The following is an 18,009-nucleotide window of genomic DNA, read 5'->3' as shown; positions in this document are numbered from 1 at the left end:
CGCCCACAATCTTGTGACCACATGTGATCAACGCCTAACTGCTCCCCTGCCGGCCATCTTGTGACCACATGGGGAAGCCATCTTGTGTGAGGGTTTGATGGTCAATTTGCATATCACCTCTTTATTAAATAGGCTATTTTCCTAGAATTATTTTTCACAAATGCAAAGACCCCACTTTAGAAATATAACTATCCTATATAATAAAACCTTAATATGCAAATCGACCGAACAGCAGAACGACTGGTGGAATGACTGGTCGCTATAATGCTCACCGACCACCAGGGGGCAGATGCTCAATGCAGGAGCTGCCCTCTGGTGGTCACTACACTCCCACAGGGGGAGTGCCACTCAGCCAGAAGTCAGGCTCACAGCTGGTGAGCGCAGCAGTGGTGGCGGGAGCCTCTCCCACCTCTACTGCAGGTGGGCGGTAAGGAGCAAGGGGTTCCGGACTGCCAGAGCACTGGACTGCAAGAGGGATGTCTAACTGCTGGATTAGGCCCGATCTGTGGGGGGGAGGGGGAGGATCAGGCCTAAGCCGGCAGGTGGACATCCCCTGAGGGGTCCCCGACTTCAAGAGGGAGCAGGCTGGGCTAAGGGACTCCCCCACTACCCCCCCCCCCAGTGCACAAATTTCGTGCACTGGGCCTCTAGTAGGAGATAAAATAGCAACTAATAAAGAATACTAGAGGCCCGATGCATGAAATTCATGCAAGAATAGGCCTTCCTTCCCCCAGTTGCCGGCACCGGCTTCCCTCACAGCCTTGGCTTCATCCAGAAGGTTGTCTGGAAGGACTTTTGGTCTAATTAGCATATTATGCTTTTATTATTATAGATATATATTGCTGTGTTTTTTTTGGATGTTAGCATGAGGCAGCTTGCCTGAACACCAAACACTATGTATGACATGTTTCAACAAGTGTAAATAGTGCTTTTAACTAATGATTTAAATATTTATTTCATAACACCTTCAAAGTTTTTTTAGAAGTTATACTTCACAGAAATCAAAGAGCCCTGTCTGAGTAGGAAAAGGCAATGTTTTTCATTTTAAACAAAAATAATGTTAAATTTAGGAAAAATTCACATGTTTATTTATAGGTGCTGTCTATTTTTAAATCTGGACTATGCTACTTGCTTGAACTAGAAAACCTTATTCTAAAATGGTGGCAATGGGAAAATCCTCAGACTTTTTTTCCCTTAGATTCAATCATTCATATGATTTAAAACACCTTCTTTTGTTAATTATCTAATCAAACTATGATAGTTATGCTAAAGGAGACTACTAATTTAAAACAAGTTAAAAACTGAATCTAACCTGTCATCCAGAGAACTCCATGATCTAGGCAAGACCTGGATATTCACAAAGTAAATGAAAGTATATTTGAGTGAAAAACTGAAAAAAAAAGTTTCATTTATACTTTTAAGACAAACTTATTTAACAAAAATAATTGAGTAATTCTGGAGCCCTTTATTTTCTATCATTAAGCGTCCTTTTATAATTAACACAAAAGGGAAGGAGAGTTAGCTGTATCATAAATCTCTGGCATATTAATTGCCAAAAAAGCTTGTTTTCTCAAAGTCTTATGCCATTTCTCTTGAAGTCATTACGAAGCAGTTTATTTTTAAAAAATTAAAATATTTTTATTGATTTCAGAGAGGAATGGAGAGGGAGAGAGAGATAAAAACATCAATAATGAGAGAGAATTGTTGATCACCTGCCTCCTGCACTCTCCTACTGGGCATCGAGCCCACAGCCGGGCATGTGCCCTTGACCAGAATCGAACCCAGGACCCTTCAGTCAGCAGGCCAAGGCTCTATCCACTGAACCAAACCAGCTAGGGCATGAAGCATTGTTTAAATCAGCCGCGGGCAAACTATTCGGCCCGTGTGAAATGAATAAAACTAAAAAAAAAAAAAAAAAAAAAAAAGACCGTACCCTTTTATGTAATGATGTTTACTTTGAATTTATATTAGTTCACACAAACACTCCATCCATGTTTTTGTTCCTGCCCTCCGGTCCAGTTTAAGAACCCATTGTGGCCCTCGAGTCAAAAAGTTTGCCCACCCCTGGTTTAAATCAAGATGGAATGAAAATACTACTGACCAGCTGTCGCATTAGAGACAAGTTTTCCTGTATAGAGTTTTTAAGAAAAAAAAAATAGTTTGTCTTGTTGGGTGGTTGCCTAAACAAGCAAGGACTTTAGCCCTTGCTCCCCAGGGGTGTCTACAAATCCTTTTTCTCATGTTTTAGACCAGTGGTTCTCAACCTTCCTAATGCCACGACCCTTTAATACAGTTCCTCATGTTGTGGTGACCCCCGACCATAAAATTATTTTCGTTGCTACTTCATAACTGTCATTTTGCTACTGTTATGAATCGTAATGTAAATATCTGTTATGCAGGATGTATTTTCATTGCACAAATTGAACATAGTTAAAGCATAGTGATTAATCACAAAAACAATATGTAATTATATATGTGTTTTCCAATGGTCTTAGGCAACCTCTGTGAAAGGGTCGTTTGACCCCCAAAGGGGTCATGACCCACAGGTTGAAAACCGCTGTTTTAGACACTGAACTGAAAGGGAAAGGGGGTGGGGGTGGGGGTGCAGTTCTCCCTGCCACGCCCCTAGCCTCAAACTTCTTTCCTACAGCTAGAGCTTTAGTTCTTTCTACTAGACAGACCTTAAGGATTATCATTCTTTTCCTTTTACCAAAGTTACCTTGAGGTGGTGATACTGGGTGTTATTCCCATCCCCACAAATATAAAATTACAGATCTAAATGTCTTTACTTCTGTTTTGTCTGAGAACCTCAAAATGTTCTAGATCTCATTCTCTGGAGGTCAGACTGTATGTATCTTTTGCTGAGTGAGGGCACAACTGTTTTCTCACAGGGAATTCCAAAGTCAAGTTTCTGCATTCTTCCACCACCACATAGCACCCAAGGTTCAGCAAAGCTTTAGGCCTGTAGGGCTCCCCCATCAACCCTGGAAAAGGAATTTTCTTTCCCAGAGAGTCTGTTATTTTCATTCCTTATAGGGTAATGTTGATCCCTTTCCCAAGTTTTGTACTCAGGATCTAGTAGTTTAGGTTCTATAAAGCTTTTTATTCCCCAGTGCCTTACCAATCACAGATTTTTTTTTTCCTTTTTGGCCCTCCCTTCAGGATTTTTACGTCTTACCCTTCTTCTGACTAGCAGTCTTATTTTATCAAGGGTTGGACAGTTTGCATGTTGTTTTCCTTAGGATTGCAGCCAGGAATACAGAAACTACAGCTGTTTATGAAGGGCAAGGTCAGGAATCTAGGTCACATACCAGAAAAATCGATAGACTCTCCAAGACCACTTTATCTAATGCTACGTAGGGCTTTGTGAGAGCCCTCTAATACATGCCTCCTTCTCTTGTGATATATACACTGGCCACTTCTAGAATCAGTAACTTGTTTCATCTGAAAATCTTTCTGGAATTAAGGGGAATCAGAATTTTCCCCCAAGTATTTTTAAGATGGTAACAAACAAAAGGGCCCTCATATCCTTGGATAGTTGTTTGGGTGTTGATAACGTAAGCAAAAAGGAGAAATAGTCTCTTTTAGGTAGAGAGATATCGTCAGGCATAGGAACCACATAACACACTTAAGCAAAAATAGTGGACTCTGAAGTTGAAAATCACACTAGAAGTCGTTATACCAGGTGATGTAGACACAACCTTCAAAAGTAGATGTTGAGCTGTTTCTAGAAGACACCTAATTACCCTCCTTCTAAAAGGCACTCTCCCTAGATGCTTTAGCCTTATCTGATCTCGGGCATTTTGTCCTCCCCCAAATCACAGCATTATATACATCATTGAAGAAGGAAATGATGAAAAACCCCAGATTTGGGAATCACTTAAAGTAATAATCTCCTCAGAGCAGACAGGAATTATTTCCTCAGCCATGGACTAGCAGCCTAAGGCCTTCAGGGATTGACCCTTTTCCTTGGTAAAGACTACATTCTGTATCTCTTCACTCAAGATTTTTCTTTCATAATTGAGATTTTATCAGTTGTTTTGAGGTTAAGTACACAGACATTTCAGTTTGTACACAATTCTTAACTTTCGTACCCAAAATCTAAAAAGTCATGTAGTTGTGATTCTTTCCTAAACAGTTATTTTGGTGACTTTCTGGCTTAAAATGTGCAGTTAGCTAATTTTCCTTAATAGAGTATCAAGTACCAATATCTTCAAATGTTGATACGCTTTTACATCTAAGTCCCACTAGTTCACAATTTAATATCAGATGCTCTAGATCCGTGGAACTGCGGCTCGCGAGCCACATGCGGCTCTTTGGCCCCTTGAGTGTGGCTCTTCCTAAGCCTTGGGAGTACCCTAATTAAGTTAATAACAGTGTACCTACCTATATAGTTTAAGTTTAAAAAATTTGGCTCTCAAAAGAAATTTCAATCATACTGTTGATAATTGGCTCTGTTGACTAATGAGTTTGCCGACCACTGCTCTAGATAATCAAACCTTCAATCTTTCACAGCACATTAACAAAGTTACTAGGAAAACTGGAACTACTATACCAAAGATGTTGCAGATGCACAAAATCCTGAAAGGGAGAGGCCAAGATCAAGGAGTGGTTTTCTTTAGGAAATAATTCTACCAAAAACATGAGAATAGAAGTAATTTAATATGTTCAAGACATATTAAATGCATGATTAATTCCATATTGCCATTTAGGATGCTTTTGTATTGTAGGATATAAAAACTACCCCATCTATGGAATATTAAACTGACACCTAAGATAATCAAATCCTCTCCCAATATTCAATATCCCACTATTTTCTGGTTGTCCCCCCCCCCCCCCGCAAAAAAAAACAACCCAACCAGCATAAGAAGCTAAATTTAGACCAAAAATGGGCTGAAGTGGAATTCCCTCCTTCTCCTACTACAAACATTGCATTTCCAAAATAGTTGATATAAATATTCTTCTGGATTATACAAGGGAGGCAGGGACCACTGATGAGACATGGTACATGATATTAATCAGACCTGGCTTCTTTCTCTTCTGCTACATCCAAGTCTGGACTCCCCTCATTTTTAGTTTCTCCACTTTCTGCAGATCTTTAGGTTCCTGGTTAGCCACTTTGGCCTGTTTTCCCTTTGCTCCCCTCCCCCTTTTGTTTGTACTTTTTTTGTTTCCACTTTGCAGGAGCAGATTTAGCTGACAAACTTGCCCATCTCCTCTTAGGCTCCTTCACTGTCCCCTTGGTGGAACTGACCTTTTTCTTGGCCTTATGGCTGCAGGGGCAGGCAAGTGCTGACAACCTTCTGGAACCTGGGCTGCCTGGCTGCTGCCCCTTCTCCCACTGCCCAACCCTCCACGGGAGTGGTTTCACTCAAGTTTTAGGGCCCTCTTCCCTACTGCCTAGCTCTTAATTTCATAGAGATGATCAAATGGAAGGTTTTCTCCTATATTTGAGATGTTTTACTGCAAGACTACTCTGAGTGCCCTGGAGACCAGCTGCCAGTCTGAGGCCTGTTTGTTACTGGTCCATGATCGGGAGGAATGTTGTCCTGAATGTAAATCAACTGTGTCACTGAGCACAATGTTTAGTTCAGCTGACTTTTGCTTTTCTTTTCATGGAAAGACTGTGTCGAAGAAGGAAATGAATTGATTTACATTCTGGTATGGGTTCCGTATCTTGCTGTGGTCAGTACTTTGAAGAGAAGTCCATAACAGACCATTTTAGACATGCTTATCTTCGGAAATGAAGTGTCATACTTTCAAAAGAAGTGTGTCATGCTCTTTCTTCAGTGGTTTTTATTAGCTAATGTGCTTGAACAGAAACAGTTCTAAAGCCCAGTAAATCTCATTATTTCTGACATGCCTTCTGCCTTAACAGAAATCCACTGACCACCCCCTATTGTGTTTCTCCATTCTTGACAAAGTACTTTAAAGCAACTCCATATTCCCTCACCAGAATTCCATATCTCTAATAACAGTGTGGTTCTTACTTGATAACCCATGTTGTATCAAGCATCTTATCAGAAGATACACGTGTGTCTTGTTAGCTTTCATTTAGACAAAAAGAGTTGGCAAACTCTAAGCCCTGTAACATGATCTTTTCCCACAAGAATTCTGAGAAATCGCAGTATGTGGTTTGGCTTTCTTAAACCTTCCTTCTTCCTTCTCCAACTTCTCACCAGGGATGCTTACCAGATATTTAGCTGTGAGTAGTCATTATTTCTAAGCATCATTATTAGAGAAATTTTAGAATAGTTTTTTTTCTAGATTGCAATTGATTCTAGATTGTAGAATAGATTGCAATAGGTGTTTGTTCCCTTTGTGACCAGCCACTTTTCACTGACTAGCAGATTCTGTCATAAGGAGGGTGAATTTTCCTTAACTCTAAAATTACCCACTTAGATAAGGGTAAACGTAGCAACAACAGGGGTTATTTGACATCTTCCTCTGTCCAGAATCTGTAGGGCAACCATGTAGTCTTCTGTACCTAAACTCCTGCCTGACAGTGACAATTTGGTCCACGATCCTATAGCACCTGTTCTCAGCTTGAACTCTCTTCCTACTTCCCAGGGATCCAGCTGCAGAGTCATTTACTATACCAGCTGGCAGCAATTATTTTATTCTGTTTTGGAGAAGCTAGTATATTTTTGGCAGCTTTGTTTGGTAATAACAATTCATTGAATACTACTTCTGTTTTTAATCTTCACCCGAGGATATTTTTCCATTGATTTTTAGAGAGAGTGGAAGAGAGAGGGAAAGACAGATTCATTGACATGAGAGAAACAAATCGATTGGTTGCCTCCTCCTGCATGTACCCTGACCAGGGCCCTGGTGGGGGAGGAGTCTACAACTGCGGTACTGCCCTTGACTGGAATCAAACCCAGGACCCTTCGGTCTGCAGGCCGATGCTCTATCCATTGAGCCAAACTGGTTAGGGCTTGAATACTTCTTATATGATAGGTACTGTTCTAAACACTTTACTTTCATTTAATTATCATAGGTTAATTATCACTGTTTTACAGATGATGAGACCAAGTCTTAGAGAGAGAAACATGTCTAAAAGCACACAGTTAGTGACAAAAGTGGGTCTATCTAGCTCCAAGTCTCTGGTTCTTCTGTGTCCTGACCTGTTTTTCCAAGAATGCTTCATACTTTCCATCTGTTTTATTTTATTTTCTTAAAATACTAGAGGCCCGATGTGTTTGGCCAACAGGGAGCAATAACATGTAGATTGAGATGCCCTGAACTGTCTGATAGCAAGCAATCATTCCTTCTCAGGTTTGGGGAGCCAATTCCAGCATGTCAGCAAGGGCTGGATCATCTAGAGTGGCAAGGGCACTGATGCACGAAATTCATGCAAGGGGTTTGGCCCCAGCTGCTTCACCTGGGCCCGGCTGGCCCTCACAGCCCCTTGCAGCCCAGCTTCATCTGGAATGTCATCCAGATGGTCGTTCTGCTGTTCAGTCTAATTAGCATATTAGCTCTTTATTATATAGGATGTTTTATTGATATCAGAGAGAGGAAGGAAGAGAGAAACAGGGATAGAAACATCAATGATGAGAGAGAATCATCAATGAGCTGCCTCCTACACACCCCCCACTGGGGATCAAGCCTGCAACCGGGCATGTGCCCTGACTGGGAATCAAACCAAGAGCTCCTGGTTCATAGGTAGATGCTCAACTACTGAGCTGCTCCAGTGGGCGCCATCTGTTTTATTTTTCTGCCTGTCTTACAAGTCCTAGGTTAGGCCTCCCACAACAACTGACTTTTCCCCAAAAATTTCCAGTAAAATCAGGAGCTACAGATGGTTACAGAAACTCTTTCAGTGATTACCTGAAAAGTACATGCCCTCCTTGTTTAGGTGAGACCATAGTTGAACACAGGATGAAATTATTTGTAACAGTTTTTAGATCTCACTAGAGAAACATTTACTGTACTAGCCAATGAAAATGATATGTAGTCAGAGAATGAAACTTAGTTGTAAATAAGTTGAGCTCACTTTTGGGGGAAAAGACTGGTAGAATGTGTAGTAAATGAAAATAATTTATTAAAATATTTGTAACTGAAAATTATACTTGTGCCTTTGATCCTCACAAAGAATATCCATGTTTATTTTTAAGGGTAACAAATCACTCTAAGGCTGTTATTTACAAAACACTTTCATATATAAATTTACTTCACTGTTTTTTTGTTCATACAGAATTATTCCCTAATGGATGTTCAGCCTTCAAGAAAATTACTCCCAATATAGATGAAGAAGGAGCAATGAAAGAAGATGCTGGAATGATGGATGTCCATTATACTGAAGTAAGATTCCAGGGCCTGCATTGCCAGTTATATAAATTTAACTTCTTAAATATATGTTTATTTAACAATTATTACAACTAACTTAATTTGGAAGGTATCTAAGGTTGATGAACTGTAAGCATTAAGACTTCCCAGAGCAATGATGTTCCTGTTAGGAATGTGGCGAACCCTGTCTCTGGAACTCTTCCTAATGTCTGGTTTTAGAAATGCAACATTTATTATCTTCAAATCACCATCACAGTAACCAGATCAGGGTCAGCATAGTTTGGAGAATCTTCCATTAAAATATTGTTAAGGTAACAGTTAAGCAGAGGATCCATACAAGTATTTTTGAAATGGAAAATTTCTACTCTAAACTTCATATGGGTAGCAAACAGATTCAGTTGTCACACAGTCAACCAATATTTACTGAGCACTGACTTATGAGCAAGGTTCTGAACTTGATGATATAGGAGCTATCAGATAATTAGATATGTCTGATCTTTAACCTGTAATGTCTACCTGAGAGATAAGACACCATCACAAAATGAAAATAAGATAGTGCCATTTGAATAATATAAACAGTATGTTCCATGCAAAGTCAAAGGTGAAAGAGATACCTTTGAGCTGAAGTAGAACAGAGGAGGTATTAGAGTAGAGAGGGGTTTGAAGAATGAGTTCATCTTGAAGGCGTACTAACAGGAGAATAGCAGAAACAAAAGTTAAGTGGTGGGAAAGTATAAGGCAGGTTTTAGGCACAAGTAAGTGGATCCTTTGGACTAAACCAGTGGATTTGTATTAGAGAAAAGTAGTAGCTGAGGTCTTAATTTTGAGAAACTATGAATATTTGGGCTTTATTCATTAGACTGTTGAATTGCTATTAAAGGTTTTTGAGCTGAAGCATGACAAGGTCAAAGCAAAGAAGAGGAAAGGTTAATTCAGTGGTAGTATGTATTGGAAGTAGATAGATAGGGGCTAGAGGCAGAGACTAGAGAGGGGGCTACCCTAAGGGTCCAATGTGATGCAATTGAGTTGGGGCCTAAACCCAAATAGTGACAGATTCAGGCAAAACTTTGACACAAAGAGGAAAACTTGCTGACTGTAGGAGGGGAAGAGTCAAAGTAGCTTTGAGATTTCAGGTTTGGATATTAGAGAAAAATGATAGATGGATGATTTTACAGGTAAGATTATGAATTCAGTTTTTGATGTGTGTTGAATTTGAAGTAAAAGGTTATCAAAATAGAAATAAACATTAGGCCATGAGAAATTCAGAACTGGACCTAAGCAGAGAGATCAGGATTGGAAATCCGTGTTTGGAAGTCATCAAATCAGAGTGAGGATGGGAGATAATATAGCAAATGAAGACCAGAGGACCAGGGAGTGAACCATACAGAACTTTACAATTGAAGAATGGGAACATGAAAAAAAAAAAGAAAAAATCAAAAGCAGAAAGATTTAAGGAATTGTAGTCCCATGTGAATACATTTTTAAGTTGTATTAAGAAACACAAGAAGCAGTCAGGTTAAAGTGATAGAGACACACTTCATAAATACTAAATACTTTATGAGCTGTTTTTTATAATACAAGCAAATCTCAATTAGCTCTAGTTTACTTAAGCTAAAATGATATGCCTGGAAGCTTTACCTACTGTTTCTGTACGGGTCTGTCTCCTGGTCAGTAAAATAAAGATAGTAATACTGTCCTGGTTACTTCACAATAAACCTGACGGCTCTTTATAGGTCATTAAGTGCTGCATAAATATCAAGCTTTATCACTGACTTACTTGAGAGTGAGGTTCCTTTTATGCCCAGAATCTAGAAGAGTAGATATTTAAACACGTTTGCTGGATTAATCATAACAGAATCGAGATACTGGAATTTTAGTTCCAGTTCATTATCTGACTGTGACCCTTTGGGTAAATTAATTCACTTTTTGGATCTTAGATGACTTTCCATAGAATTCCAGTTGTTATGGCTGGCAGCAGAAAGATTCCAGGGGGTTCAGGGGAGATAAATGGATCAGCACAACTGAAGTTTTGTCCTTGCTTTCCAAAAAGCAGCTTTAGCTTTTTCATAAAAAATGTCCTTGAGCCTGTCTCTCTTTTATACTCTCAAGGAAAGCAGTAATGTTTCTTATTAGACAATAACTATACTCAATGTTCTGTGTAAACACATTTGTTACAACTCGTTTGTGATCTGCAGTCATAATTTATACATATACTTTATTTGAAATATACAGATAAAATCATGTTCTATGAAGTGCTGTTTAATGTTTTAGTTTACTTAATAAGGTTTCTTCCTTATACACTAGCCTATAGAAAAATAAAGACATTGATTTCCAAGTTTATTTAAATGAAAAATAAAAATGGTTTTCCATTTAATGCAGGGGTTGGGAACCTTTTTTCTGCCAAGCGCCATTTGGATATTTATAACATTCTTGGGCCATACAAAATTACCAACTTAAAAATTAGCTTGCTATACTTGGTCAAACATTTAATTAACTCACCCCTAATACTTTGGCAGGGCCAGACCAAATGATTTAATGGGCCTTATATGGCCCATGGGCTGGGCGTTCCCCACCCCTGATTTAGTGCCTGTATTAAAATATATGAGTTAAACCAATAATAATAAAATTTAATTTAGACCTCCTCAGTTTGGAACAAACAACTTACCCCTTTTCAAAGATAATCCTTCTCAGTGTATTACTATTTGTAAGTATAGTTAACGTCTTCATTATATGCATAAACAAAACGAATGTAGTTTACTAATGTCAACATTCGTTTCATATTTTTAAGGATGGTTTCAATTTCAAATATTTCAAGTATTTTATTTCAAACTATAGCCGAAACCGGTTTGGCTCAGTGGATAGAGCGTCGGCCTGCGGACTGAAAGGTCCCAGGTTCGATTCCGGTCAAGGGCATGTACCTGGGTTGCGGGCACATCCCCAGTAGGAGATGTGCAGGAGGCAGCTGATCGATGTTTCTCTCTCATCGATGTTTCTAACTCTCTATCTCTCTCCCTTTCTCTCTGTAAAAAAATCAATAAAATATATTTTAAAAAAAACAAACAAACAAAAAAAAAACAAACTATAGTTACACAAATATAATCCTGTGCATTTCATTTTAATTAGTACATTCTGTTAATTTTTTGTTAACTTGAAATGGTTCATAATTTATTTGCCCAGAACTCTAAAACTATTTTTAATTCCTGATTACATTTTTTCTCTTAATGCAGGAAGTTTTGCTGGAGTTGCTAGAACAATGTGTGGATGGCTTATGGAAAGCAGAGCGTTATGAAGTAATTTCTGAGATTTCCAAGCTGATCATTCCAATTTATGAGAAACGCCGTGAGTTTGAGGTAAGCATGTTTGCATCATTGCCCATTTTTTGTTGAATTGTGAGAGTTCTTTATATTTTCTAGATATTAAACCTTTATTAAATCTGTGATTTAATATTTTATTTTGGTCTTGGAAAAAGTAGTAATATAGTTATGTTACTATTACTATATGACCTCTGAAGAATAGAAGGTTAATTATATTATGACATTTCTTTCTTATCATAGAATATAAATACTTAATGTATCACTTTGAAACATTTGTCCACTTGGAAAGTTACAATCCTTAAAAATACTGTTCAGCCCTAGCTGGTTTGGCTCACTGGCTAGAGCAGCCGTGGGCAAACTACGGCCCGCAGGCCGGATCCGGCCCGTTTGAAATGAATAAAACTAAAAAAAAAAAAAGACCGTACCCTTTTATGTAATGATGTTTACTTTGAATTTATATTAGTTCACACAAACACTCCATCCATGCTTTTGTTCCAGCCCTCCGGTCCAGTTTAAGAACCCATTGTGGCCCTCGAGTCAAAAAGTTTGCCCACCCCTGGGCTAGAGTGTCAGCCTGTGGACTGAAGGGTCCTGGGTTCAAAACCAGTCAAGGGCACATGCCTGGGTTGCAGGCTCGATTCCCAGTAGGGGGTGTGCAGGAGGCAGCCGATCAATTACTATCTCACATCATTGATGTTTCTCTCTCTCTCTCTCTCTCTCTCTCTCTCTCTCTCTCTCTCTCTCCCTTACCTTCCCTCCCTTTCCCTTCCTCTCTGAAATCAATAAAAATATATTTTAGAAAAAAGCCATCCTAGTGGGTATGAAGTGGTGTCAGATTGTGGTTTTGATTTGTATTTCCTTAATGACTAATGATTTTGAACATCTTTCTATGTACTAGTTGAGCATTTGTATATCTCCTTTGGAGAAATGTATACTCAAGTCCTTTGCCCATATTTTTTCTTTTATATATAATTTTTATTGTGATATAATTGACATAACATTATATCAGTTTCAGGGGTACAAAATAATGATTCAATATTTGAATTGCAAAATAATCACCACAATAAGTCCAGTTAACATCCATCACCATGCTGCAGTGAACATGGGGGTGCATATTTCTTTTCATTCTTCAGATAAATATCCAGAAATGGAATTGCCATATCAGTTGATAGTTCTACTTTCAATTTTTTGAGGAATCTCAATACTGTTTTCCATAGTAATTGCACCAATTTATATTCCTACCAACAGTGCACAGGGAGTTCCCTTTCTCCAAATCCTCGCCAGCATTTATTTCTTGCCTTTTTGATAAGAGCCATTCTAATAGGTGTGAAGTGGTATCTCTTTGATTTGCTTTTCCCTAATAATTAGTGATGTTGAGCATCTTTTCATGTACCTGTTGATTTTCCCATTTTAAAATTGGGTTGTTTGTCTTTTTTAAAAATTATGAGAGTTCTTAATATTTTCTGAATCCAAAACCTTCATCAGATTTTAATTTGCAAAAATCTTCTCCCACTCTATAGGTTGTCATTTCACATTCTTGATAATGTTCTTTGCACCACGTGCTTTCCTTTTCTGGGTGTGCAGAAGAACATAGTCTTTGAAAACATCTGTGTACATGTATAAAAGCACGCCTCACTGAGGCTTATACTATTACTTATTTTTGTATCTGTATTTCATCTCCAAAAGTTTTTGCATGAATTGTTTATTCTATCTCTCCACCTAAGGATTCAAGCAAAACATTTTGCTTCTGTTTCAGTTTAAATAATTCAGAAATATCGAAAATAGTAGTAGTCAGTAATAATATAGTATTTTTAAAGTGCATGTTACCATTCAGATGTTAATGAAATAAAGCATGATACTTCAAAATACAGTGTTGTTTGACTGTTTTTAGCTCTATCCTTAGACCTAAAGTTAAGATTTTGTCTAATTGTGATAATAGGGATGGGGGTGTGAATGACCCTATCAAAACCATTTTGACAAGGAAATGTTTTTTATCCCCTGGGCACTTATCTTTTTTTGTTTTTTATCCCTGGGCATTTATCTTAAAGACATTTAATATTTAACCAATAGACAAAGCTGATTTGTATATTCTCATTTTTCAGAAACTTACTCAAGTTTATAGAACTCTTCATGGAGCTTACACAAAAATTCTGGAGGTTATGCACACAAAAAAAAGACTTTTAGGCACTTTCTTCAGAGTTGCTTTTTATGGCCAAGTAAGTACACATTAGTTCATAAAGTTCTTTTTCTTTTTAAATATTCACCTTTACATTATTAGATAACCATAGCAGCAGTTACTGGCTCTGGAATTCTGTCCAGATAGAGTGCGTATCACAACCACAGGAAGCCTCTGTTGTAAGTACAAAGTTCACTGTGACTCTCATATCTAAACCCATTAGGTCAGAGTCCAGCATATAGCATTTGAATTTTTCCCTCACTTTCATTTTCTGTTAAGCTTCCAAAAGTATATTTTTAATATCTAGTAGTTCAAGCTTTCAAATAAAAAACAGGTAAGTATACTGGAAACTAGAAAAATCTAGTGTGGAAATCTTTAGGCCAATCATGTTCATATGACTGTGAATTTGAAAATTCTCATTTATCTGAAGTTAAAAGGGGAAATATATGGACATGGATTTCAGTACTTTTATTTCAAATGTATTTCAAATGCATTATTAGTAGCCATTTAGCAGGTTTTCTTTAAATGCTGTTTGCTCATACAATTTATAAATGATTATATGTTTAACTTTACAACAGTCTTTTTTTGAAGAAGAAGATGGAAAGGAGTACATCTACAAAGAGCCAAAGCTCACTGGCCTCTCAGAGATTTCCCTGAGACTTGTTAAGCTTTATGGTGAAAAATTTGGTACAGAGAATGTGAAAATAATTCAGGATTCAGACAAGGTAACTATACCCTACATTGTGAAATCATTATTTGGTAGTTCCAAGCATGGTATATTGCTCCTGACTTTTTTTTTATATTAGCTGATGGAGGAGAAGCATGGAAATAGAATCTTTCCAGATAGTGAAAGAAAGGACAGGGGCTTTGGAGTCAGAGAGAGCAGGATCCAAATTTCCATTCTCTGTCACTTGCTGGCTGTGTGACTATGGGGAAGTTACTTAACCTCTCTGTGCCTTATTTTTCTCAGTAAAATTGAGATAATAATAGTGCCTTTGCTCTGGCTTGTGTAGTTCAGTTGGTTGGAGTGTCATCCCATACACAGAAAGGTCACGGGTTCGATTCCCAGTCAGGGCACATACACATGTTGTGGGTTCAATCTCCAGTCAGGGTGCTTATGGGAGGCAACTGATCGATGTGTCTTTCTCCCCTCCTCCCCCTTCTGCCTCTCTCTCATATCAATAAAAAGCATGTCCTCTGTTGAGGATTAAAATAATAGTAATTAGTGCCTTCCTCGTGGAGTTTTATATGGATTAAATGAGTAAATATATGGAAAGTGGTTAGAGTTTCTGGTACATAAAAAACATTCATTAATAATAATAGAAGCCAGCATGCTTAATAAAGGTTAGCTATTATTGTGATTGCTGTTGCTCATCATGATTCTCAATGTTATACTTAATGATTAAAATCATCTCAAGGCACACATTTTATTCTAAAGATATCCTTAGTTCAGTAGTTATATTTATAATGAAGTGGGTTTAGGAGAGATACCTTGGGTCTTATTCTAAAGGTTATCCATCTCATCAGGCCCTGCCAAGGCAGGATGAGAAAAGTTCCATCAAGAGAGGCCCTTTCATGGGAAATGCATAGGTCCCTATAGACAGAATTTCAGGAAAGCATAGCACGAATTTCTGACCATCCTTAGTTACCATGGGAGTGCCCAGGAACAGAGCTGATTTTGTTAAATTTAAATTCTTTATTGTTTGAAGTATTACATATATCTCCTTTTTCCCCCATTGACCTCTCCCCGGCCACTCCCACCCCCAGCACATGCCCTCACCCCCCTAGTGTCTGTGTCCATTGGTTATGCTCATATGCATGCATACAAGTCCTTTGGTTGATCTCTACTCTCTCCTCCCCTCCTTCCCTCTGAGGTTTGATGGTCTGTTCAATGCTTCTCTGTCTCTGGATCTATTTTTGTTCATCAGTTTATGTTGTTCATTATATTCCACAAATGAGTGAGATCATGTGATATTTATCTTTCTCTGACTGGCTTATTTCGCTTAGCATAATGCTCTCCAGGTCCATCCATGCTGTTGCAAATGGTAAGAATTTCTTCTTTTTTACAGCAGTATAGAATTTCATTGTGTAGACGTACCACTGTTTTTAAATCTACTTATCTGCTGATGGGCACTTAGGCTGTTTCCAAACCCTAGCTATTGTAAATTGTGCTGCTGTGAACATAGGGGTACATATATTATTTCTGATTGGTGTTTCTGATTTCTTAAGATATATTCCTATTCCTAGAAATGGGATTACTGCGTCAAATGGGAATTCCCTTTTTAATTTTTTGAGGAAATTCCATACTTTTTGCCACAGTGAGCTGATTTTTAAGATAGAAAGGACCTATATAGTTAGGATCTGTAGGCCACAGCAGTATTTCCCAGTGGACATGGTGCTTTGCAAAGCACTTAACAGCTAGTAGGCAGCATTGCCAGAGTGCAAAGCCCATGGCAATGGTGGAGACTTCACTGCCCACTGTGAAAATCATCTCTTCACTTTGTAGATTTACCTACATCTCTTTAACTTTAGACATATAAAAATAGATTTACTGGTAGGTCCAAAATTCATTAATATTTGGCAGGACCTCCTTGATTCTTTCCTTACTAGTTTTAACTATTTTGTGTTTTATTGTATTAAGAGAGCAAGAGATTTTTATCTCCTTGTAGCCAGATAGTCTTAGGCTTGCCACCACACTACTGATACTATTAATGGGGAATTAATGGAAAGCCAGGCTTGCTGAACAGCATACAGTTTTCTGTTTTATTCTGCCTCTGAAAACCTGGACAACATGTGCTAATGACAAACCACCATCAGGTGCCTGGACTCCTGACATTATTTGTATGCACAATATTTTAGTCATTCCCCATCGGCAACAGATATAATAAGAAGTTGCTGCTTTTAACATCCTTATTTCTTAGTGTGTAAGAGTAAAAATTAAAAACCACTCTTTTACTTTGCCAAAGAACAAAATGTGCTTAAGAATACAGACAGTGTAAAGAGCAGTTCAGTAATATATCCCAATATTTTAAACTGTATGTTTCCTTGGACCCAACAGTTGCACATTTAAAATTTTATTTTGTAGATGTACATACATTAAGATGTATGTTTAAAGTTATTTATTGCTGCAAAGTTTATATAGAAAAAACCTGAAAGCAGTCTAAATGTCCATATGGCTAAAGAAATGGTGGTATTACCCACAGAATGGATATAGTAACCTAGGTGTTAAGAGTTTCATATCAATACTTAGAAATCTACCAAGATATATTGCTTAGGAGGATAAAAGATGAGGTGCAGGTTGTATAGATAGTATGATCACATTTGTGTAAAACCTTATTCACATATACTCACTTGTATAAGCTATGCTTAGGAAATTTCAGGAACAATACATATAAAATTGTTAACCATGGTTAGCCCTGAGGAGGGGAACTAGAGTCTTACCTGGGAAGAAAGATATTTTTTACTTTTCATATATTCCCTTGTGTACTATTGGAATGATTTATCACACATAATTCACTTTATAAAGTTAAAATCAGGCGTGGCCTTTTTTATTTTACTTCTGTATTTTGTCTTAGCCAGATAATTAACTATCTCCTGATGGCTCTCTGGAGAGATCTAGCTTTTTAATGGGAGATAAAAGAAGGTTAAGGTTTCTGGAAATAGGCTTTTAGGTTTTTATGTAAGAGCAAGTAGAATAGATTTGGAGAAGTTAAAAGATGGTAAGAAACTTTCTATCCCCTGTCCATCTTATATATGTGGAGGGAAAAAGAGTTACAGAGACTATTTCTTAGAAGGTTTCTGTTGTTTGTTTGATATTTTGCTTCCTACACTAAACACAAAAAGGCCTGACTGTCATAAAATGTAAGATATTGGCAATGGCACAAGTCAATGTTAGTTGGCTTAAACACGGAAAGAGGGTCCTGGGCACCATCTGGAGCAGTGGTCGCCAACTGGTAATCCGTGGATCACTGGTGGTCTGTGATGTCTGAAAGGTTGGCGACTGCTGATATGGAGTACATCTATAATAATAAAAGGGTAATATGCTACTTAGACTGGACGTCTTCTGGACGTCATTCTGTACGTCCTTCCTGACGAAGCTGGGGCCCAGGCGAAGCCAGTCAGGGAAAGGAAGGCCTACTCTTGCACAGATTTTCATGCATCGGGCCTCCAGTAAAATATACTGTGTTAACCATTTTTAAGTGTATAGTTCAATGATATTAATTTACT

The 18,009-nt window shown here is 38.0% G+C and overlaps 1 protein-coding gene across 2 annotated transcripts in view; it reads left to right on the top strand.

The window, feature by feature from the left end:
* The window catches only part of DOCK11 (dedicator of cytokinesis 11), a 187,670-nt gene that overhangs the window by 161,948 nt on the left and 7,713 nt on the right, over positions 1–18,009 (top strand). For both annotated transcript variants that reach the window (XM_036304058.1, XM_036304059.1), the window contains 4 exons: positions 8,201–8,307; positions 11,520–11,642; positions 13,709–13,822; positions 14,361–14,507. In XM_036304058.1, the coding sequence (XP_036159951.1) occupies positions 8,201–8,307; positions 11,520–11,642; positions 13,709–13,822; positions 14,361–14,507 (491 nt within the window). The remainder of the gene's footprint in view (positions 1–8,200; positions 8,308–11,519; positions 11,643–13,708; positions 13,823–14,360; positions 14,508–18,009) is intronic.

The sequence above is a fragment of the Myotis myotis genome, unplaced genomic scaffold (assembly GCF_014108235.1).
Source record: "Myotis myotis isolate mMyoMyo1 unplaced genomic scaffold, mMyoMyo1.p scaffold_m19_p_4, whole genome shotgun sequence".
NCBI classification, from domain to species: domain Eukaryota; kingdom Metazoa; phylum Chordata; class Mammalia; order Chiroptera; family Vespertilionidae; genus Myotis; species Myotis myotis.
Note: the sequence above shows the minus strand (reverse complement) of the source record. Positions and strands in the feature narration are given on the sequence as shown.